The sequence below is a fragment of the Blennius ocellaris genome (genome assembly GCF_963422515.1).
Source record: "Blennius ocellaris genome assembly, chromosome: 21".
Taxonomy (NCBI): domain Eukaryota; kingdom Metazoa; phylum Chordata; class Actinopteri; order Blenniiformes; family Blenniidae; genus Blennius; species Blennius ocellaris.
In genome coordinates this window covers 9,227,340-9,250,721 of record NC_137670.1, presented here as the reverse complement: position 1 = coordinate 9,250,721, position 23,382 = coordinate 9,227,340, and the positions used below count along the sequence as shown (strand labels likewise).

Sequence of the window (23,382 nt, the reverse complement as noted above, 5' to 3'; positions counted from 1 at the left end):
CAGAATACATCAGCCTTCACGTGTTTGACTGGATTTACACGTAAGGCCTCCAGCTGAAAGTATCATTGCATATGACTGTAATTCTTCTGTACTCTGAAGCAGAGTTGTGTTTCAGGGTTTACGCATATATACATAATTTTAAACGTTGCTTTATTATCTTTTTTTTCCCTTCCAGAATAAAGTCATGACCATCGATGCTGTTAAGGTCAAGCTGCAGGTAAGACTCAAATTTCTATTCATCTGCATTGAGTAGTAACAGTCCATTTGAATGGCTGGTATTGTGTTTTCTTTTTATCAATCTGAGTGAACAGTGGCGTCAGAACCACTTCTCCCTCCCGGATACCTTAATAGACCTTTATTATTTATACTGTAGACTGTATATAGAGTCTGGGGGTTTCTGGCATTATGCATTTAGAAGATGCATTACCATGAACTGTAAAACAGTCACTCATTGGTTTACCAGCACAACGGCGAGGTTAGATCACTATTGTTATATTAGAGATTAAAGAAGTTACTTACATGAAACTATAAGTTACTACAACTACTTGTTACTGAGTTACTGTCATATTAGCGCAAGACTTGAACTCGTGTCTTCTCAGTGAAAGTTATCCCCCTTTCACCCAAGCTTTCCCTCTAAAATTCAGTTTTACCCCTTAATTACTTTTTTCATCTCAATATTCATTATGTCAGTAATAAAACGGCAACAAGCAGATTGTCTTCAATGTCTATATTTGACCCCATCTATGAAATTGCGATTGATAGAAAACCAACTGAAGACATTGAAATCCCCTGTTGTAGTGCTCTGAAATGCTCTGAGGTCATATTCCCTTCTATATAAAACCATATGTGTGGGTTCCTTTTTTCCACAACAAATCCCCGCCAACACTTTTCCATGGCGTAAATACCTCCCATGTATCTTTATTGCCTGCTGGGCGAGGGTGAAGCAGTGCAAACGATAAGTTAATGAGGGCTCGGTTAATCTCAATCAGTCAATTAGCCTCCTGCTCTGCCTGACTGGAGACACTGGAGGGAATAGCAGCCTCTCCATCAGATTACCACGCCTGGACGTTATCAGCGAGGGACACAGACTGGCTGAGATACAGACGAGTCCACGTTCTGTTAAAAAAAAAAAAAAACAACATTAGGTACTGTCTGATGAGTTTTACACCTCAATTACACGATGCTTTAGATCTCTCACCCTCGTCTTTCTCTTCTCCAATCAATGTCTGTTCTTCCATTAGTCTCCTTGTCAAATATGATATTTCAGAAGCAATCTCTATAATGGGTTTAGTGAAACTTGGAGCCACCTCTGTACTGTTTACCCTCAGAATGAGTGAACCACTTAATGGCGTGATTAGTACATCACAGTATAAGGGGAAAATGCCATTGCGCATTTGTGTCGACAGCATCCCTTCAAAGATCTACTGCGTCTCCACAGTTTTAAAAGTCATCAAAAGAAAATATCATATTTCTGGTTTTCTCTCTTATTAATACCGGGTTAAACACTCACCAGCCATGTCATTATATATAACATATTCACCACAGCACTGTGACAAATAAAATGACAATGCAGCCCAATGATTTTAAACATGTAGAAACAAACATACCTATCTAGTACAATGCATAATAGAGAATAAAAAGAGTAGTGAGCCGGTTGAAGACTTAAAAACGTGAACATATCCCATCATCTTCTGATGGGCCCCTTTATCTCCAGTGCTACCTTGGATGACACGCACATGACATCCTGGTGCTTTTTATCTTTTGCATTTTTGCCAACATTTACGATTTTGCAAAAGCCCACGTTGTATCAATCTCTAAGCTGAACGTACACAAAGGCCAAACTTTTCTATTTTATATCTTTCAAAAATGCAGCATTTCATATAGACAGTCCATATTTTCCCTTTTGAAACGTGTGAACTTCACCACGCATTAAGAAGCTTCAGCATTTATCAGAGTCTAGTTTCTTGGCCTCAAGTTCACTCTGTTTTTGTCTCTACCAGCTCCTGAGGGAAATATTCATCTCTTCAGCAGTGAAAGTATGCATTTATTTGCCGTCTTTACCAATCAGCTTTATTTCCTCACATGAACGGGATTTATCTGAGTTGTTTGAATGAAACAGCTGGCCGAGACATCTGAAAACCGACGAGAGCCTAAAGAATAAAACACAAAGTCGCATTTTTGTGAAACCTGAGCGAAACAAACAAGAGCTGAGAGCAACCATGGAGGTTGGTGAAAAATAATCATCGTGAGCGTTTTCTTCACAGACTCTCGTTCCCTTCATTGTTGACATGCTGACACCAATTTAATAAAATCTCAAGAAATGACGTAAAACACGAGATGTATTGCTATAATTAGGAGCTGAATTGTTTGCCTTATTGTTTGTCAGGTTTGATCATAAATCTCATTTGGTGATGTCTTATTTTGACATATTGAACTTAAAAACAAACAGAAAGATCCACCTATATTAGAACAATGTGATTATCAACTGCAATTACTTTAACTTTTAACATTTAACAGAGAATGAGTCATAAAAAGACACAGATGGGTACAAGTATGACCTGATATTGATCTCTGACATGTTGGTCAAAATAATGATGACATCACTCTCGGCAGACATGAAAAATGGATTCTGGATTCTGAAAGGATGAAGCACATGCTCTTTTTTTTAAGGAGTTGGTAAAATGCTCACAAAGTGCTTTGAATACATTATGGGTGTGATGTTTGAAACCTGCCATCGAACCTGCCCCGAACTGCAGGAGGACCTTGGTTATCATTGAAAAATAAAATCCCTGAACTCAGCATTTTGTAATCTGCCCGACACGAGCGCTCAACCAAAGACAAAACAAAAGTAAGCCATCACTGGTCACAATTATCTTGACAAAAGCCTCCCAGCAACTGTGCGAGCCCAGATAACACAATTCATCACCTCCGCTCCACACGCTCATGTTCCAAGCTCGAGGCACTGGAACCCGACTTTATGATTCATTTACAACATGCTTTTCGATTTGTTAGCTACCTTTCCAAAGAAATGTGACATTTTTGTTGAGCACAGCAGAATGTTTACCTGCGACATAAAAACGTTCTGAGCAGGACAGTCCTGTGTAACTGTGCAAAGCAAAGATCTCGTAGCTGGACCAATGCACAAAAGACTCCACATACAGAGACAGTGTGTTCATTTTGTCAGGTTCATGAAACTTTAATGACGGTGTCGGTCACGGTGCTTGACACATATGCTGATGCAGTGAAAATGACTGAAGTGAGATGACTGGCCTAAAAGCATTACAACCAACATACTGCACTGGTCAGCTTCACGGCCCACTATGGTTTTGTGGCTCAAGCTTTGTGATGACATTGCGTAATAGATTCATCGGATAATAACCACGTACCCCTAACCCTCTTGAGCCAACTTGACAATGAAGCTACTGAATACCAGCCCATTAGAGTTGAGAGAAGGCTGTGTTGAGGTATTAAGTAGAACGACAATAGCATGCACACGTGTTTTATGTGTGAACACAGATGTTGTCATAGTAACTGATTTTCATGATAATGTCCTGTCATTCTCCTCTTCCTCCTCCTCCTCCTCCTCCTCAGATCTGGGACACAGCTGGTCAGGAGCGATTCCGGAGCGTCACACACGCTTACTACCGTGATGCGCACGGTATGACTCCTCCACCCATTTCATTGTGACTGACATTGTTCCCCCCGCCCCCCCCCCCCCCCCCCCCCCCCCCTCCAAACACACGCAGAGCCATTGTGACTGAAGCTTTTCTTGCATCATTAACGTGTGATTGACGTTGGCGGGATACTCGCTCCCCGTTGTGCATCATTTCTGTCGGGATAACAAAAAAGTCGCTGTTCATTTCACAGGCTGCATTTATGTGAGTGTAAGCGTGTTACTTTTGTTATTAGGACCACAAGCTGTTGCACTCTGTGGGGACTCGATTCTCTTTAGGGACGAACACCAAGTCCCCATCGCTCTTTTAATTACTATATATGATAAAAGGTCAGGTTGAGGTTGTAGCAAGCATTATAGTTGGGAAAGGAAGGGAAGTAGGTCAAATATCTCCTGAAGTGATGGAAACAGGACTGTTTGGACGTGTGTGCAGACATTTGTCAGCGGCCCACTGCTACGTGCAGGTTCTGTTAAGAGAGAGACGAACCGCTGGGTGGGAAAATGAGTCTGTCTCACACACAGCATGGGAGGGTGCGACAGCTCGGTGTGTGTGTGTGTGAGTGTGTGTGTGTGTGTGTCAGCGTTGAGGACGTGAAAAAACGAGAAGCCCCTGTAATGAGAATTTGATTTTATTTCGCTCCCTACAACAGTCATAAAAACACAGAACCACCAAGACATTGCTGTACGGACAAAATCCAGAACACAAACCGGCATACAAACAGCATCAGCAAGTGGTTCTGTAAGTTCTGAAAGTCGAAGGAAGTGGTTGGAAATATGTACCCACTTCAGCCTCTTGTATATTCTTATCTGCAAATACATGTGCTTGTGTTCGATTGCACGTGTGTGCAGGTTTTTATAGAATTGTGTGTCCTAGGAACTGTACGTGGGATTTCTCTCCAGCACGTGAATGTGTGAGATTGGCCAAATGCCCAGCCTTATCTTTGATCCGCCGGTGCAGCCCTTCACCCTCACTGATCTTTAACAAGGCATCCAGGGAGCCTCGAAACCTCCTCCTCCGAGTTTGTTCGACTGTTTCGGACTTTCAACTAAAGCTCATTCGATCTGACAGGCCGGACCAGGGGAGAGGCTGCAGTCTGAAACGCAGCTGCCACAAAAGCTGCCGAATCACGTGAACTAATGAACATCTTCCGGTGACTCAGAGGCTGACATGTAAAGATCAGACGTTCGGAGAGCTCTGAGCATCAACTGTGTAAAAATGTATAGCACGGAAGCTCCCTGAAGGTGAAAGCCCAAATTATTAGTCGCTTTCCTGTGATTATGTCTGCATCTTGTCCCCATAATAGAAAAATAACAACAAAAAAATCACCTTCAGTCAAAGTGTACTCTAGCCTTGTTCAGGTGAGGATCACTAAAACGCTATAGTTGTTCTTGAAACCATCCTTGAGACTTGGTCTAAGCCCTTTAAAGTCTTGGCATTGTCTTGGTCTTGACTTGTTCTCGGCCCCTTAAACTCTTGGTCTTGTCTTGGCCTTGATCCCGTAAAGTCTTGGTCTTGGTCTTGAGCTACCTGGCCTTGACTGAGTTTTGGATTAGTTGGTCTTGACGACAACACCTCTAAGAACAACATTGAGAGGGATCATTGAATCCCATTCAAACCTTCCCTTTAAGTTGGCTTCAGTTGCTTCTCAACCATGAATTAAACCCCGGCTCTGAAGAGAACAGACCTGGACAAGATTTTAAAGGGTAAGAAATGAGTGAAACCACGTTTGATGATATTTAATTGACATTCCCTTTGATGTTAGGACAGTTCATGTCCCTAATGAAGTGGGAGGGATTCATAACCTGCACTGAGACCGACCACCAAGAGGAGGATCAGGATATAACAAGATGAAACATCACATCTCTCACAATCTGTGGCCTGCATGTGGCTCATAACCCAGATTGTGAATACATTAAAGGTTTCACAGGTAATTCTAGAATGGTGGTCATTTACAGCATGTATTAATAGAAAGTGCTACAAATTACTGCAGTATTAGTACGACTACACTACTGCTTATTAAACCTGGAGATATGGAATTTTTTTTTTTTTTATTAAATTAGCTTTTATAATCCTTATAAATAGTAGTGGAAATTACATTTTTGCAGCTCTCATGTGGATCAATGTTTCCCATTCCTGATCTATTTTTAAAGATGCAGTCACCAGTTAGTTCATATTCTTCAGGGAATAAAGGATAAAGGGGATACATTGGTATTATTAACTATTTGTGTTTTGGAAAGGGGGCAGTGAGTCCTGCTAAGTTTGGGTTTAATTGTGTGTTTGATCCTGTAAAAAAAAGAATGTGCTACATTTGGGATGGTTTTATTTTGAATTTATACTATGGAAAACAGGATCCGTTTTTTACCCCATGTGTAGAGTTGATGCAAAGAAGTGAGCAAGTCCAAGACGTATTGAGCCATCACATCATGTGTAATGTAATGAGTAACTCTCGGCAAATTCAGGTGCGTTACATAAAAGGTATGAATCTCATTTAAATTCCTATCATTAGCAATACCTCAACTCATGACTGAATATTGTCTGTACAAAACCTACTTAATGTCCAGATATGTGACTGTAGCGATCAGACATGTAATTTAACCTTTAAACTAAAGCAAATGTTAAAGTACTACTTGTTGAAATGTTTAAAACAATCTTTCCAGGTTATGCCAGCTACCAATTTTCTCCATAGAGACTATATTACAAAACATTCGGCTGAACAGATGGCAGCAATGTTGCCTTGTGGTAAATGTTTACGCCAGGTTTTGACAAGCTAAAAAAAAATGTTCAGACAATAAATATGAGATTTGCTGCACCTGCTAAGATTATTTATTTTAAATGCATCCATTACAAAATGACACAACCATCCCGGGCACTCACATTCATGCTCAGTAGTGATGCTTGCTTCCTCCTGAAGTCAAAATGATCACTTTGATCGCTGTGGGGTTGATCAAATTGTGATTTATGAGAGATATGTCAACTAATTCATGGTTAGAATGGACATTTTCAAACAATATTTTGTGATTAATAACTCCACTGGCCTACTTTCCCATCCCTTGAGTCACAAAAACATCTTGATGATGACAGCTCAGTCATTCTTCACGGAGAATCTGGTGCATCTCGTAGTGCTGCGTTGCCCCCTGGAAAGCTGTTGATGTTTGTTGTCTGGCCCCCAATCTCAGTTGTCATTAAAGCTGTAATGAGAGAGCAAAGAAATGCAGATAATCACTACAAATGAGGTAGTGCCTGGAAGGAGCTCAGTGCAATCTGGCAGGTGCATCTGGTGTAGAGGGCGCCGTAAAGGTCCAGCTGAGTCCAGACACAGGCTTTTTTTCTCCTTTCATTTTTTCCCCCCTTATCTCCCAATGGAGATGACAGTTGTCATTTCCTCAGTGTGGAACAAAACAATGCTAAAAAAGAGGGGAATCAGATGTGGTTGGTGAGAGAAGTAATGGGGACAGGAGGCAGAGACGTGGGATTATAGTTGAAAGTGAGGGAAAGAGTGGGAACGTGATGCGATCAAAAGAAGTTTAGAGGAACTAAATTATTTTTTTGTGGGGGGGGACCAAAAACAACACAATGACTTCAAGGCACTTTTACAGAAAAAATCCCAACAATTCCTCCTAAAAATTCCCTTTTGGCAGGTAGAAAACTTTGCTCGGACCAGGCCGAGATGTGGCGGCTGCTGTTTCGGTTGGGATTAGGGGATAGAAGGTAACAAAAAGATAGAACAGACATATTTTGAGGAGGTTGTTCAAACCTGGGTCTGGTCAGGGGTCAGATTGAAATCCTGGCTTCATTAATTGCATAGTTTTTCTACTGAAGACTGAAACTTGTAATGGATATTTATTGAGGGAAAACCACAGAATTAATGTCGACTGAACACTGGTCGACTGTTTTTTGTTAGAGTGCAGGTCCACCACTTGAATTTGAATATTTCTAGAAACAAAGTTGTACATTTATTACATGAACAAAGTGGCAATAATATACTGTAATACACACACACACACACACACACACACACACACACACACACACACACACACACACACACACACACACACACACACACACACACACACACACACACACACACACACACACACGATACATGAGAGCCAGGGAAAGAGAGAAAGAGGAGAAATATTTATTTAATATTTTACCTGCCAGTATTTGTTCCAGCTTTAGCAGTTTGGTGGATCCTGGTCAGCCAACAACCTGCTGTTTTGCTGCAGAATTACTTAAATCGGCATTACAAAGTGAGCTAAGGACTTTCTCTTTCTCAATCAGCCTTCAGGTAACTTTTTAAAGTGAAACTTGCTGTCTCAATATTATTCCATTCGGTATTGTGCTGCTTTGTATTCACGGTGCTGCACCCACAGACACTTTACACATGCTCCAGTAAGGAAACTGCAAAACTGCATTAATTACGTTAAATAAAATAAACAAGTTCAACATTTCCCATGGCCTCTCAACTAACCATTGAATCGAGTGAATTTGTAGAATGAATAAAACGGGTACGGCAAAACCTTGTGGAGCTTTCAATAGAGGTTTGTCGGTAATGAAGTGGCACTACGTCTCAAAATGAAACACTAAAATGATCACAAAGGACTTAAAAAAACAATGAAGCTCAAGGTTCTCCAGAGTGCAAAGACGAGAAGAGACTGAATGTGTCTGTTCAAAGCCCCTCCATGCATTCATGAAGTTGCATTGGCATAGAATGCAGCAGGAATCGTTTTAATCCCAAGAGAGAGGAAAAAAATCACCATTACGACGTTTTCTATGTGATCAGTCACTTTTGCCGCACTTATGTCACCTTGTCTAATTGCTGACATTTCAGCTCAAAATGAATGCAATGCTCTTTTCAATTGTTAGTGCACAAAAGAGAGCAAACACAACAAGTCTCAAAGAGCAGAAAAAGTGAGTTAATAGATGTTGTAATGGCTGCGTTACAGGTCTCTAAATGGCTGGTTTATGATTGAAGGGGTCGTTGAGGCTGCATTGTTCCGAACGACGTGCTTTCGCTGCTTCAATTTGCTGTAACGGCCATCATCATTTCTCTCCGTAGAAGTTCTGGCATGAAGCTTCATCTCAATAAAGCAGTTCGATGTTGATGCTACATGGACGTGGCAATTTAATCTGATTAGATTTGAACATGTTTCTGACGGTTCATCAGCATAATTACTCCCCCACATTTATGAAGTAATGATGGTGTTGTTGGAATTAATTTCTGAGAGTGAATGACTGCTTTAAAAGGGTATAGAGTTCAAGAGTATAGTGTGGGAATAATAAAACATTTCCATTTCAAATCTAAGTAGATGCACACAATGAAATACCTTCTTCAGAATGGATCTGGACTCATTGTTTACAAGCAGTTTACCAGCTTTTATATACTCTACCATCAACGTTTTCGCTCCTCAATATGATTTTTTCATGAACACACAATTTTTTTTTGAGTGAAATGGGCTAATTATGTTCCAAAGACAGCAATAAATTTGACAGAAAATAAAAATAAATTTAACGTTCGTTTGTTGACATTTCAGTGTATCGGTCAATTATTCCATTTCAAAGATTTTTAAATTTTGAATTCCCATTTGCTCTCAATCCCTTAAAATCTTGGTCTTGAAACACTCTGGTGTGGTTCTGGACTTCCCATGCTTTGGCCTTCATTGTCTGATTCCAAATAAAAAAGGTGTTGTTGTGATAAACTTCTTGATAAACTTCTTGTGTTCACCTTCCTTCATATTTGTCCTGAACCCTGAAGGTCTTGACTTCCTTGCTTTGGTCTTGTCTAGAATTCTATTAGCCTGACCTTGTCTTGCTCTGGGTTGGGTCTTGAAATACCTTTGGCTATGTTGTACTAAAACAAAGGAATATCATGTACGATACACCACTGCAGAACATATCAATTTTTCCTGCCACACAAGGTAAACCAGTGAGTCTGAGGACAAAGTATTCCTTGTAGTTCTCATTTACTTGTCTTGTGGTCAAAATGTTCCCGACACTGTTTGAATGAGCTCACAAGAAATTGTAAGGTAGAGACAACTGACAGCTGTGGAAGACGTCAGGGCTACATTTATTTCATTTTACATTAGTGTCATTCAGTTCTTACATTGCCTTTCCACCAAACCTCATTCCTTTGAGACCGCAACATTTTTTATTCCCTGTGTTCTGTTTTCTTGAGCCACTACCTTCAGTACTAATGATCAGCTGTGGGCTTCCATCAGGAGCATGATATAGGCTAACATATCCTCGGGAAAAGCATGAGGAAAATAAGAAGCAAGGAAGAGGAACTTAAGGGTGAAGAAGAAAGAGAACAAAAGAAAGAGGCAGGTGGGGAGCAGAGTTTGCATGAAAACACTGACGGAAGTGCGATGGTCTTTATAATGCATCATCAAACTCTGAATGTCTTTTCCCTTGGCTTACTAAAACACACATTTTGGCACTTTTTGCATATTAAAATGATGCATAAGGTCTTGTTCTTAGGGTTGTGAAGTGAGTTGAGAAAATCCTAGAAAGTGTCTCTCTGTATTGTTCGTAGAGAGAAAAGTCTTTGCTCGGGTATCGACCCAGCTAAGCATATTCCACATGCTTTACCTGTTCAATACACTCTTGCCTTTTCTTGAAACCCCCCCCCCCCCCAACGTTAAAGGTTTCAGCTACAGATACCTGGGGACTTTAGTAATTGTCTGCTGTTAATAATCCAGCCCTTTGTACAAAGAGTGCCATGAAATGGAGCCCCATGGGCCCCACTTATGAGAAAGGGCAGAAATGACGGCTGGTGCTGGTATTGTCAGACGTCTAATGAAGGTGATAGTGGAATGAGACACTCGTAGTGATTTCACATTTTGTCGTACCGTTAACTTGCCTGAGGGGATAAAATGAAACTCATCAGTCTGATACATGACACCCGCATATGTATCAGCCTTCACTGTATAGTAATAATAAGTCTGGTCGTTAATTGTCAAGGTGCTAATGGGCAGAAACGGATGCAGTACTGGTGTTTGCAAGTTGATGGAAGTATTCAGGCCTTGCATGCTAATTATTCCAGCGTGTAAAAGTCACTTTTGAAACTCTTGTTTTAATTCTTGCGGAGTGAGTGGCATTGATTTTAGTCGTACAATGGCACCTGTCAAGAGTTTGGATAAATTCATCAGCAAGTGAGCACAAATGTCTGTACAGATTTGGAAAAAAAGGGGACGTCAACATGATTGATTCAAATGGTTTTTTAGGCTGTTTCTTGACTCAAGATTGCAACCTTACATCATCAATAGAAAAAAACTGAACTAACCTATAATCTACCAAATTTTTTTAATTTAAGTTTAAAGAAGTTAAAGAAATTTAAGTTTAAAGAAGTACAATAAATGTATGATGTAAATGTCCCCAGTGCCAAAGGATTATGGTGGTGGAAGAAGTTGAGGTTACAACTTTAACACAGATTTAAACCAAATTCATAATTCCGTGACGGTTAAGTGTCACAGTGCATCATGTTTTTTAGAGTAGCCGAGCCAGAGACCCAGGCCCCAGGCATATCAAGTGTGTGAACAGCCCTGTTTGATTTTAACTTCTGGTTGTGGTTGTTGTAAAGCACTAGAGAAAATCCCCAAATTTATGTATGAATTTTCCCAGTATATCACTTTCCTGCATCTGTTTGTTTGCACTGGTTGTAAATATTGCTTGTTTATGTGACTTATATTCAAAGAAGGAGAGCATGCAAGGTGAGCGAGTGTTCATTGACTGCGGTTATCATCTGAAGGATGATGGATGGCCATGCTCTTTATGGATCACTTCCCTCTACGTCCCCCTCTCTTTTCCTGCTCAGGGGTTCCTGTGGGGACACTGACTGTCAAATTCCCGGTCGCTCGGAAAATCAAACATGAGTTGTATTGATTTGCTGATCATCTCGACCAGGGGTCATGTCGGGGGTTGAACAGTGTGTCTTTGTACTGTTCTGACCACAGTTAATTTCTCTTTCATCAAACTTTCAGAACATCATGTCCAGTGATGACCTACCCATTAAAGAAACAATCTTGTGAGTTGTGACACTCAGAGGTAGTGTCGTGAAAATGCGTTATTGATGGGAAAAGGTTGGAGGATTTTTAAGATTTATTGAACACTCTTTGGGATCCTAACTACCAAAAGCTTATTTAAGTATTGATACTGACCATGAGATCTACCATCTTGTGATTTCTACAGGCTCATGTACCAATGACCAAACATATTAAACTGGTTTCTTGATGATGATGGTGATAATTGACTGATTGTGATTTTGTCAATCATCAACTTTACAAAGAACAGAAATTAAACAATGTGTATCTCACTTAAAAGCAGAGATATATGCGTCTACACTATGCACCGGGCAGTGCGTAGCCTCTACGCAGTACCTTCACCTCTGAAAGTCCTGCGTCAAGGTTGTATGTGATGCTGCAAATGTTAGCCAGCAGACTGTAGCCATGAGCTTACAAGATCACTTCCCGCACGGTGTCGTCCATATTAGTGGAGGTGTGCAAAGCGTTGTGGATGGCACTGCATCCAGAATTTCCCTGGGCTATGTGTTGTTTGTTGCTATTGAATTTCTCAACACTTCTCCAATAAAGTGTAGGAGGAAGGGGTTTGCGGAAACACATAGCCTTCATTTGCATATGGGTATAAATTAGGCTCAACTCCTCAACACAATTTTGAGTACACAAATTGAGTTTGGAAGCTATCGGAACATATTTACAAGCGATATTGTGACAGTAAAAGCTCCATACCTTAAAACCAATTTCTTTTGCCCTTTCGATTGGCTTTCCCCATATTTTTGGACTTGTTATCTCTTGTGTCCATTATTTTGGCTACCTGTGATACGGAAACTCGCACCTCTGCTGCCGTGAGGAAGTTCTCCTTGCTTCATCCGTCTTGCTTTGGGCAAGATGTAATTGGATTAAAGGAGGGTGAAGGAAAAGCAACTGCTCGTGGTTTTTATTCTGGGAGGAAATTAACTTGCAGAGTTGATCACCTCTCTCTTTCCCCTTTTGTCTTCTTCTTCACACATCCCTCTCTTTTCTCTCTCCCTCTGTGTTTTCTCAATTTGACAGAGGCACAACAAGCTCACGGTGATTACAACTCATTAAACACCCTTCACGGGCTTGTCAAGATGGAGTAAACAAACAAGCGGCTTCATCCGAAATAGATGGGCGAATTGTGACCATAGTTGAGGTTTAGGGGTCAGTGATGGAGGAAAATTTGAAAAAGGCATTAGAGTTGTATGGGGGGGAAGAAAGTGGTTTCAAGATGATCAAATGTGATATTAGTGAAGAAACTTGCAGTAGGAGGACAAGAGGTGCTCGGGACCTAATTACCTCAGGCTAATTCTTCTAAATGAGAGTGGATCCAGCTGTGAACATGAGCTGCAATTGCTTTGTAGGTGTAACGCGTTCTTCTTGTCTCACTGAGCTTTATAATGCTCCACTGACAAAAAAAAACTGAGGTGATTTCAACTTCCATGGCAACACAGTGCCGTTGGACATAATTAGAATTCACACATGTAGGTATATTGTCAGGTATAACACTAATGCTCTGCTAAATGGTGGAGCTCAGCACTTTGCTCGACAACCATTGGGAGCCATTTTAAAAGTCTCTCATGCAGTGTTTCTCCAGCGCGTAGCCCCAAAAGGTTTTTGTTCAGCCTCAAACAGAGCTTGAAACTTGTAAAACCAATCTCTGCAGGGGTGATTCATGAAGCAAAAAAGTGACAGTGAACAGTGCCCTGCATATTTTAATTTTGTTTTTCCAGACTGAATTTGTCATATTTCGATTCTTTTATCCCACGCTAACCCAGTTCTGAATAATAGTTTAATAGTATAATAGCTTCCAACATGGCCTCTTCTTCCATTATGGGTTCTCAAAGATGTGCATCATCTGACATCTGGCGATTGACAGTCAATGAAAACATTCATCAGTTTTAATGTGTAAACAGCAAAATAGTCTTGCAGCTGCTCCAAGTCAGAATGTAGAAAAATACATATATATTGACAGGTGGAAGACTGAAATACATTTTTTTTATAATAAATATGAATTGGCGTGAAACCTTTCAAAAACTGCTTCCAAGGTGGACGTTTTTGAAAATTTTCTTAATCTGTCTCCATGGAAACGTGGGAAAACATAATTTTTCTGAAACACTGGTACTGCGCATGCGCAACACAATCGTTGTAAATAGTTCTGCACATGCACGAGGATTCATCCATAAATCATAGATGTGTTGTGTGATGTTCACTCTTGAATTTAATAATGCTTTTCCAATAAAGTGTACATTCATCAATACAGTCATCTGTATTTCTCACAAACAGACTGAGTAGACCAAAGCCATTAAGAAAGATAGTTTAATGGTGCTTCTGCATCCATTCATAGGTGATTTTATTAATTAAAAACAACCCACACTTGTGGCGTTGCATGCTAACTACATTGTTTTCAGCATTTCTGCCATTTCAATGTTTTCTTTTCAAAACGTTGCTGTGTAAACATAACATGAAAACAACACTAGTGGGTGCTGTTGCTTGCTTTTGCAATGAAACCACACTCAACATGAAGAAAAAGGTTGTGTAAATGGAGCCTACATACACACACTCTATTTGTGTGTGTATGTGTGTGTGGTTGCCTGCTTTGCCTTGTGATTGACAGATGGCTGTCTGGGATGCACCCTACCGTTTTTCCATTGTGAGCTGGGATTTGCTACCTGAATTTTGACAGAAGATGGATGGATGGCTTTTTGGGAGAAGAATATGAAATGACTAATATCTGTCTCTCTTTTTCTGCCGTCAGCTCTCCTCCTCCTGTATGACGTCACTAACAAAGGGTCCTACGACAACATCCGGGTAAGATAAACCTTTCACTTATTTACCACAATGTATGGCTGTTTATGATTCTTAATCCCTTGGAAACATGCATTGATTGTTTGTTTTTTTATTCGTACCACCCATCTGAGTTCAGGTACTCTGTGGTATTTTTTCACGACTAACTTATGCAGCCTGAACGAAGCCAGTAATTTCTTCAGAGAATGGATTTCTCAGCTTTTTTTTAGGACATTGCGTCAGTGATGACATATTGGATACCATCGGTCGCAGGGCTCATCCCTAAATGAACTGTATCCTCAACATACCTCTTTGCCATGAAATGCAAAGTAAAGCCATTAATGCTTCTTAATAAAGGAGCAACGTCTTAATTCAGAGATCGTTTGAAGGACGGTGCCTCATCAGTCTTCATTGCAGAGTTCTCAGAAAGCTGGTAAAGCTAATAAAATATGACAGTCTATAGGAAATTTCTAGCCTTGTGGCGTCCTTCACATAAAATAAGAGAAAATAGACACAATGCAAACAAACCATTTGAAAATGCTCTCCTCCTATGGTCTCCTATTTTCATGTTTGTTCAATCGCATTGCACACTACTGATGGCTGGGGTTAAGAATGCACACCAGTTTAGACTGTTGCGTAAGTCCCACCACTTATTAAGTTTAGGTGGTGCTATGACTCTTTGGATATGCCACATACACCTGTTAGATACCTCATCTTGAAGTAGCTGTCAAATTGGGACAGATTGTTGTCATCCGTCTTCAAGTGGAACCTTGAATGGAGAATGAAGCCCCTTTAATTAAAAAGTGAAAGAATTCTCACTGTGAAACCCAAAGACATGCCAATTGCAGTCCATTGAGGTAACGAAGCTAATGAAATAAATCAAGAATAAAGAAATTAATGATGATAACTTGTGCTAATTACAGCCACATCTTCAGTATTTGTGGGGGCTTGAAAAATTAAGGCAATTTATCCCATTAAAGGCAACTCAGCAGAAGGTTTGAAGGAATGAATCAGTGCAAAAAGGCTTTTTCATCAAAAGTCTTTACCAATTGAAGTGATTCTCATTCAAGTCTCCAGGATGGAAAGCTTTGCAGCTAAGATTGGAATCTGATCTTTGAAAGTCCATGGATACAAGTTTCATAAAAAGAATATAGCTGCACTTTATGTGGTCATAATAAGGCAGTCTTTTCATTACACATTGACTGTCGTGCCACGGAGCATCAGACTGGCTGTCTGAAGAGAAAGGTGGTCATTAAATCAAGGGAGATGAACAATTCCTGTGCAATTTATTGCTATTTGCTGGAAGGCGCAGGTCAATAGTGTCACTGCTCAGACTTCACTGGTAATTTATTTTGGCATGATCAGCATTATCCCTCAAGCCTCTGATTTAGATTTTACTTAAACTCTGGTTGGAAAGTTATTTCGTCATATCTAATGTTTTTGGGTGAATGCAAAGGTTTACGAAAAAAGGCATCTGCATAGTTGCTCATCGGCTCGCACTCACAGTGGGAGTCAGATGATGGACGAGCAGGACAGTGACCATGGCAGCCACAAATAGATCGAGGTGGCTCAATGAAAAAGCATGGGGGTTTGAATTAGAGCTCACTTTCCCTCCATTTAGAGACTTCTCTTTGTCGCCGTGTCCTTCTATAAATGCAGCTCATGCTGTGATTTTCTCCACCATCGCCCGTCTATTTGGCGACGCTCCTGCCGTCCTTTTTAGCCGAGTTATGATCCTTTGATTAACACACAGGGGATTTAAATGTGAAATATGATATGTTTTATATCAGCGAGTGTCTCACACATGAAGGAGAGGAGAAGCGCCACAGCCATCTGGCAGGGTTGATGTCCTCACATCTGGTTGAAGCGTGTGTGTGTGTGTGTGTGTGTGTGTGTGTGTGTGTGTGTGTGTGTGTGTGTGTGTGTGTGTGTGTGTGTGTGTGTGTGTGTGTGTGTGTGTGTGTGTGTGTGTGTGTGTGTGTGTGTGTGTGTGTGTGTGTGTGTGTGTGTGTGTGTGTGTGTGTGTGTGTGTGTGTGCGCGCGCGCAAACACTGTCATCAAGAGAAGGAAAGCGAGTAGTTCCCGTTGAGACGCAGCCAGAGAACTTAGCTTCTTCCCAAACAGCTGGTTGTCATCATTACCGCCTTTAATAGTTTGCACTAAATCACTCCACATCCAGAATATTTGGCCTCTGTGCTTATTTAGTTTACTGACAGCAAATCCCCAAACCAATAATCTATTAATCCGTGATTTAATGGTTCCCATTTCCTGTCTGTGGCACTCAAGTCACCAAAGATTGTTTTGTAAACATGTTGGTGATGGTGCTACCAACTGTACCTTGTTGCCAGTGAGGTTGTTATTGCTGAGGTTTTGCAAAACATTTACTCAATTAAATTTTAATTAAATTTTTATCTCAATTTAATGTATAGTGTTTTTTGATTTTATTGTAAAGCTGCTCAAAATCCCAGCTCAATTATGTAAATTTTGTTGTCTTTAACTTTATATATCACCTGATATAACAGCAAGTCATCAAACGTCAGTTGACACTGCAGATGCAGTCAAAGCATATCCATCAGGTAAAAACATCCTTCACTACTTTCTCGGTAACAAAGAAATGACTGATTGACTGTCATTGTTGTTTCAGCGGTTATAGTCTTTTCCTTTGTACTATTTCCTCACTTCCGTTTGTGTTTCCGAGGCTATTCTGTGTTGAGTTTGCATGTTTCCTTGTACATTTGTGGGTGCAAAATGTCCTACGGTCCCCCCACAGTCTGACACTATGGATGGACTGGTCGCCTGTCCAAGGCATAACCTGCCTTCAGCATCGTCAGCTCGAATCGAGTTCAGCGATCCGTGCCCATGAGTTGGATAATGTATGAAAGCTGGATGAACTCGACCGTCACTGTCCTATAACCTTGATTCAACATATCTGCCAGTTACCCGTCCTTGGAACTTCTCAGTAGACATCTCACCTCTCACATGATACAGACACTGGAGACATTTATGTGAAGTAATAGATGCTCCAACAAGAGTGGAAAGCAGCCCGGTCATAAAACTCTCTAAAACAATCACATTTAAAATCACAGTGCTTGCAACAAATGTCGTTTGCCTATCACCCGCTCTCATCCATTTGTTCAGCTTCACAGCCGCACCAACTGCCTTTTTTTTTTTTTTTTTTCACCTGCCAGTATTCCTGAGAACTTGGCAGTATGGTTGGCTGTAAGATCGACAGGTAGTCTGGGAGCAATCAGCGATCATAGGAGCACAGACCAAAATCAAAAGACTTTTGTTACAGATTGAATAAAGCAGTGGACGTCATGCAGCGAGGTTGGCCGAGTCGTTTCTGCTTGATTTGAAGTTGTGATGCCGCAGTCAGGTATTGATATTTCAAATCGCAACAGAAATGCTCTGATTTGTCTTAATATATGGTTTAGTTAATGTTTGAATGTTCATCCATCAATGTTTGTGGATCATTCTGCATTTTGGTGTTTGTGGTCAACACGTACGAGCCATAATTCAATCTCTAAGATACTATATGTTACGATTCCCAGTATGAAGTACTAATTCTACAGGTGTATGTGTAAGCACACACACAACATCCCACCTGCACAGTTGCAGTTTTTCCCCAGTAAAATAGTGTTTCCCTTAGTGTACAAGTCTTTGTCTGATTTGCAATATGTTGCCACGGTGGGGAAAGAAGCACAGTGTTCTTTGGAATTCGAGCAGAAAGCTGAAATTTTGTTGTCGAGTTTTACTGGACGATGTGCTCTTTTATTCACCCCCACCTGCACACTCATGTTTTGGATCCAATCTGCCACTTTTTCAAGGTCACAAATATTGTAGCATGTTATGCTAATGAGCCATTCAAGGCAAAAGCTAAATACACTCATCAGAAATTATGAGCTTATAGAAAATAGAATTGTACGGAACAAACTTCCAAGGCTTTCAAGACTTTCAAGGGGAGGCTGGAGTTACGCCCACTAGCCATTATATAATTGACCAATATAATTATAGTTATAAGAGGAACATTGGACTAATCAAACTAATGGACTTACATCGGACTAAGAACTGCACTCATACCGCGTATTTATATATCTTTCTCAAAAATTAAAGATAAAAAGCATGCTGGGAAATGCTTTCTCAATCAATCAATTATTTTTTTTCTGTAGCCAATCAGCTCACACATCTTAAATGTATACGACGTCACAGAAATTGTTTGCCAAGAATATTTGTTATAAAAAAATGTTTTCCTGATAATAGCTATTTTTTGTAACGAATGAATGAATGGTGTACGAAAAAAAGACTGAGCAGATATGAAGGTTTTAGTTTGAGCTTTTATCCAGATGAATCCATGCATACGACGCACGCAGCTCTTCACGGCTACTGTATCGGCACACGCCAGTCTCCCATAGTGAGAATCCATTAGCAGCCGTGCCTTGAGGGGAAGGCCAGAGAGCAATTGGACGATAAAGAGATGGAAACACACCGCCCAGGGTTATCCATCTCTCTTTCTCGCCACCGTGTTTTTTCTTTGCTCTTTCACTCCTCTTTGCAGTCCCTCTGCCATCTGTAACCACGGCTACGGCCGCTGCTTTTTCCTCCTTCCTTCTTCTCTCTGCTTTTACACGTCCATTTATATTCTCGTTTCCATTTTAGATGCAATCAAGAGCCAATTGCATGTGAAACGATTCTCATACCATATTCACCTTGATATCCGTGGCGGCGAATTAGCGTGTCCTGATTGTGACTTTTATGTTAAAAGTCATAATAGCGTCTATTCAACATCATGGAAATGATTGTGACGGCTCCAACATGACAATGTTCAATCACTGCATCTGCATACTGATAGAAAAGGTCACTTTCTGATCCCCAAAACAACTACATCATGGTACCGTCAAACAGTTAACAGGTTTACTGTTTCAATTGTCAGGACTTTTGCCCTGGGAATAAGTGGAAATCAATGTGTTAAGGTGTATTTATGGAATCTACCTTAAAATTGGTTCTGAATGTCTCTCTTGTCGTCAACAGTTTGGAAGGAATCATACATCTATTACCAAATACTTTTCATTGACTTCGGACTTTGAACTCGAAGTTCAAAGTTTATTATTTTGTCGGTTCGTGTACACATACCAAGAACTGAAGTGGCATTTCTTTCAAACCTTCATTTAAAAAAAATACAAGAATATAAATATAAAGAAATGCAAAAATAAAAGTATATATAAATACAGAGACTAGAAATCTATGAACTACAAAATATACAGGGTTAAGAGTATTACAAGCGAGTCAAATGAAAAAAACTCTATATAAGACATGGAATCTGTTGTATACAGTGCAGTGTACAAGACGAGAATGCAAATTGCACATTATTATTGACAGTGCAGTTGAAGATATACTATATTTTAGTTTATTTTCTGTAAATTGTATTATATCTACCTGACATTTTAAAAGAGACAGTTTTGACTGTTTTACCCTGAAGGGGAATCCAATAGAGTTACGGTTAACTTGTTCCTTTTATGCTCAAAAGCTGTTGAAGCTATGAAGAACACTTGAATCTTCCCTCGGGTAATTTTTGAAAGTCCCTCAGGCCAACCATGGGGAACAAAAATTGACTTTTTTTTTACTTCTTTCTTATCTTCTCATCCAGCATCTGGGAATGACAGGACGCAAAGCCCAGATGACCTAATAAGTATTTTATAACCTCTGCTGACAGTATCAACATAATTCAAGGGTAATGACAACAACTCCTCCTCGCCTTCGTATGTATTGACATTTAAAATGACCGATCGCCGGGAAACCTGAAGGCAAATTAAAATTTATTGCCACACAGATGCTCTTGCTCTCCAGGCTGGCTCACAGACTCAGTCTGCAATCAAAAAAAAAAAAAAACAAACCTCAGTTTTGTCTGCTCACACTGAAACAGCAAGGCAGCGAAGAATCCTGCAATCTGGAGCCAGTTTTGGAAACAATAAAAAAAAGCCCTTGTTTTGGGTGAGGAAAACCTGATTTTACTGATGGTGAGATGTGAAAACAAGACAAAATGATGTGTTTGCAAATGCTACAACATTGCTATGGAGGCACCCAGAGATCAGAGTGAAATATTCATCACTTGTATAGCCAGAGGAGAAGAGAAAACAAATATCTGATACCTTTTGGTTTCCAACTCGGCAGAGCCACTGATCTCTCATGTGTGTTGCCAGTCCAATCCTCCGTGACCTTGTGGTATCTGAATGAAGCAACGAGGCTCATTATCCACCTTTTATCACAAAAAATAATCTGCAGGTTGAAAACATTTTGGCTCATCCACGAAAACACTGAGATTCACATATGGGGACTGATCTACAGGACCTTAACTACACATGTAAGAAGCAGAAGGCTGCTGTGGTCGGTGCACTGCAGGGTCACAGGTCTCGCTCAGGGACAAACAATGGTAACCTATCACCTTTGGGATTTGACCCTGGGAATCTCCAATCCTAAGTCTGCTTCTGAAACCACAACCTTCTACCAGTGTAACTGTATATGCATGCAAAATCAACGGATGCTTCATTAATTGTGGGGTTGCAGGGGAAGTAGAGGGTTATCCAATCTGACATGTGGAAAATCGTCCGGAAAACCGCTTAAGCTTACCTGCATGTTTTTTGGACTGTAGGCGGTAGTCAGATTATTTTGAGAAAACTAGATCCCTGTGCCAGATCAATCCCCGGTTTTCTTGCTCTTAAGTAACCACTGGTCCATCATGTGTACTTGTGACATGATCGAGTGCTAAATTATAAAACATAAAAAGAGGTTTAAGTGCTTGTTAATTGCGAGCAATGCACTGCAAATATGAATCAGGTAGTTTTAATGGCTTTTCCTGGAGATCATATGTTCACTCAAACAGGACAACTATTATCTGTGTGATAAACTCACGAGTTACAGACAGGATGGCACCGAGGACTATTACCCATTTTGTTTGGTTTTTTTAAGCATCTGCTGCAATGAGCAGCAACCATTGATGGACCATTGGAAGGTAGCTAACGATCACCATGGAAACCAGAAACATTAGCCACAACATGCTTTTGCACTGTTTACATGTGGCGTCACCCACAATAATCATGTAGCACAACAAATCATTTAATGGTGTGTTAGAGGAGAGATTGGCTGACTCCGTACGTCAATAAGACAATAAGCAGATCATCTGAAGGCCATGAGATCTACTCGCAATAACGCCTCTGCAGGGTCTGTGTTGAGCGGCTTGGTTTGCAAAACAAAGGACACGCCCCATATAATCCCCATAGCGACCTCACTGTGATGCTCATGCAACCCAAATAATCCAGACGTCCTTGAAAATATTCATGTATAATGTGTCCATATCTGATTTCTGTGACTGCAAAGAAGCCAACCCTGTATAAGAGGATGAAGCCTGAAAGAAGTTGCATAAGTCAGTTGCATAAGTCGTGGTTGTAAAGAGCTTTTGTCTGTTCAAATTGAGTTTGACATTGAAACAAGGACATTTCCTGTGTTCCTACTCATTGGTATGCCTGACGCTGACTGCATGCAATCACACATGCATGTTGCATGCACTCAAGCTCTCTTATTGATAAATTTACTGTAATGAACTGCAATGAGAACGTTCATATTGGAGGATTTGCTCAAATTTTTTAAAAAAGAAAAGAAAGAAGCCAGTTATGATGAGGAATAGACTTCATTTTTGTGAATGACATCCTGTAACGTTGACTTGCTGTCCACTACCTCATTGCACTGCTTCAACCAGTAACCCCCCCCGTCCCAATTCGCTCCAGTTACATCCCATTCAATTTGTCCTGTGGCTAACGGCGAAGAGAATGAATCTCCTTGACGTTTAGCACCGCTGACAGTGAACCTGGTGTCTGCGATACGAGATGGCCTCGGTGGGGGGTGGTCTTCATCTCTGCACCCTTTCATGTGACATGCTGTTGTTCTGCCACAACAGACGCTAATGGAAACCACCACAAAGGAACGTCGCATCCGCAGAGCAAAGCGCTGTAAATATGTCGAGGTCACTCTGCTTTTATGCAAACATGCATGCACAGATACACACACACACGTCCAGCATTGGCACACATACAAATACATAACTATCGTGTGGTTCCAGCTCACTCTTTATGATTATACAGTCCTCAATGCCCTCCACATTTTCAAATATGCTGATCATAAGCATTGTGTATTGCTGGTTGTCCACCTACTTTGAATAATATACGCTCGGTTAGATGGGCCTTGTTGGTTTTCACCGTTTCTATGCATTAGGGTTCATAGGCCTCATTTATTCAACATTTCAAGAGAAAATGTGTTTCGAGCGTTTTCAGGTAAACGATGTCTGTTTAAAAGGTAAAAGCAGAAACACTGGAATCCACGCAGTTTGCATGCCAGGCCACGAGTTGGTGCATTTGGTTGTTTTTGCAAAGGGACCTCACACACATGCTGCAGAGAAGATTCAGTAGTGAGTACAAGGACAGACGACGTAGTTGGATTGCTATCACAGGTAACTCGCAACTATAAAACTCCCAATTCCCAGGTGAATCATGCTACTGTGGAGGCCGCCATTGTTGTTGTCCATCTACTCATGCAGGTGCAGAACTATTTATTATGGCCAGGGTACCACTGTGCTGTAGCAGCATTTCATTGTTGTTCATTGGTCAGTGGCCCAAAGTGGAGTCCAAGACCTCATCTGCATTGAGTTTGTCAAAATAAGGTTTGCACAGACGGATGGATAGATGGATTTTTTTTCTTATTGCTTGTCACTGTGGTTTGACTTCATTGTCATGTTCTAGTAAATTGTAGTTTGGTCACCACAGCGAGATTATATGCATTATATGCGACTTACCCGTTTTTTGTAAACACACTTCTAAAGTCACTGATTAGTATCATTA

The 23,382-nt window shown here is 40.6% G+C and overlaps 1 protein-coding gene across 1 annotated transcript in view; it reads left to right on the top strand.

The window, feature by feature from the left end:
* Window positions 1-23,382, top strand: part of rab26 (RAB26, member RAS oncogene family) — a gene marked incomplete at both ends in the record, with an annotated part of 80,573 nt that overhangs the window by 37,806 nt on the left and 19,385 nt on the right. The window contains 3 exons of the mRNA XM_080517599.1: window positions 176-217; window positions 3,592-3,658; window positions 14,469-14,521. Coding sequence (XP_080373725.1) covers window positions 176-217; window positions 3,592-3,658; window positions 14,469-14,521 — 162 coding nt within the window. The remainder of the gene's footprint in view (window positions 1-175; window positions 218-3,591; window positions 3,659-14,468; window positions 14,522-23,382) is intronic.